At 41.0% G+C, this 1,467-nt stretch overlaps 1 protein-coding gene across 1 annotated transcript in view; it reads right to left on the minus strand.

Moving 5' to 3' along the window:
- LOC119591443 (protein NipSnap-like) overlaps window positions 1-773 on the minus strand; it is a gene marked incomplete at its 3' end in the record, with an annotated part of 10,976 nt that extends 10,203 nt beyond the window's left edge. The window contains 1 exon segment of the mRNA XM_037940184.1: window positions 672-773. Coding sequence (XP_037796112.1) covers window positions 672-745 — 74 coding nt within the window.
- Window positions 774-1,467: the final 694 nt, after the last annotated feature.

The following is a 1,467-nucleotide window of genomic DNA, read 5'->3' on the forward strand; positions in this document are numbered from 1 at the left end:
CAGGGCAAAATTCCACACTATCACCATTATTTCTACATAATATATTCTTCCTTTTCCCTTCTCCTTCCTTTCAAATTAACCTAGAGAAGGTTTATCGACTGAAAAACTCCTGAACCTAAGCTGGTGTTGTGTTACAGCAGCAAACACCGGGAGAATGGAGAAGAAAAAAACTATAGAAAAAATAAAGAGAAAAAACAACAACGTACTTCTGTTATGTTTTGATATATGTAGATTACGCAATATATTTAAAAAAAAAAAGCAAATCTCCATGGGCTAGGTATAGGAAACCGACACATTATCAGCTATCAGAAGCGAGGAGAGAAAACAGGCCATTATTTTTAGCTTATTATTATTCCACCATTAAGCCGGAATCCCCGTGCAGTAGGCCTACCTCACATCGCCGCATTTTGGGGCTTTTGCGGGACGTCGCCGCTCGTGGCTTCGTTGCCAAGCCGGGGATGATGCAAGAAATGACTTAATTTGCAAGTTCTTAAAGGGCTTTGACCTTGATCTCGACCTTGACAGGTAAAATGAGGGGAATATAAGGGGAACACAAGACGAGCCAACATTTCGATTTAAAAATACCCAAAATAAACGCAAGGCGGGGCGGAATGAACGTCGCTCAGTCACGCTATAGTTCATCACAATTCTGAAAATACTCTTAAGGTTACCTGGCATGACGAAAGTGACTAGAAGAAGGAGAAAAGAACGCAGCCCTCCTCAACAACATTGCTCTGGTGGCCATGATGGGACAGCGATGACGTCATTCCCACAATGCACCGCGGAGCCAGCTTCGGTTGCCATGGTAACGAGGGACGCCGTCTGGGCTTACCTGGGTGCCAAGTCGTCTCGGAGAGGTGGCTTTGAAACTTCTTTCGGTTATTTCTTTTCCACTGGTTTTCCAACTTCGTGAATCTTCAAAGAAAAGAACTTCTCCTGTTCTGTTTCATATCTTTTCATCCTGAAGGACATTCTCAAGTTCGATGTTGGACAGTTATACCTTTTTTCAAAACCTGTCTGTCTATCAGGTAGAAGATTATTTGTCCATCTTTTTTTTCCTTCTAAGCATTCGCCATGGAAAATAAATCAGGCAGTGGTAAACTACATTCGGATAAGAAGGCAAAACGTGGCGAGAAGAAAGAAGTGGACACATTTTACACCCGCGTTTACGATGACGTCATCCAAAAAAACGCACCTGTGGATAACATGATTATTGAGTAAGTTGCAAATGTTAGCAGGTTGACTTTTTATATACATTCAGTGGCAAACGTTTATGTTGTTCTTAGTGCAGTGGTCTCACAGTCGTGATAATGATAGTGTTCATTATCGCGAGGGCTGCTAAAGTGTTGGCAAGAAACGTTTATCTAAAAACGTTTCTTAGTTTCAGTCATGTATTTTCTGTAGAAGGATATTAGATAAACTGGTAAATATTTAGAAGGACAAGTAGGGAAACTGATATTATGATGA

Source organism: Penaeus monodon, chromosome 28 (assembly GCF_015228065.2).
Source record: "Penaeus monodon isolate SGIC_2016 chromosome 28, NSTDA_Pmon_1, whole genome shotgun sequence".
NCBI classification, from domain to species: domain Eukaryota; kingdom Metazoa; phylum Arthropoda; class Malacostraca; order Decapoda; family Penaeidae; genus Penaeus; species Penaeus monodon.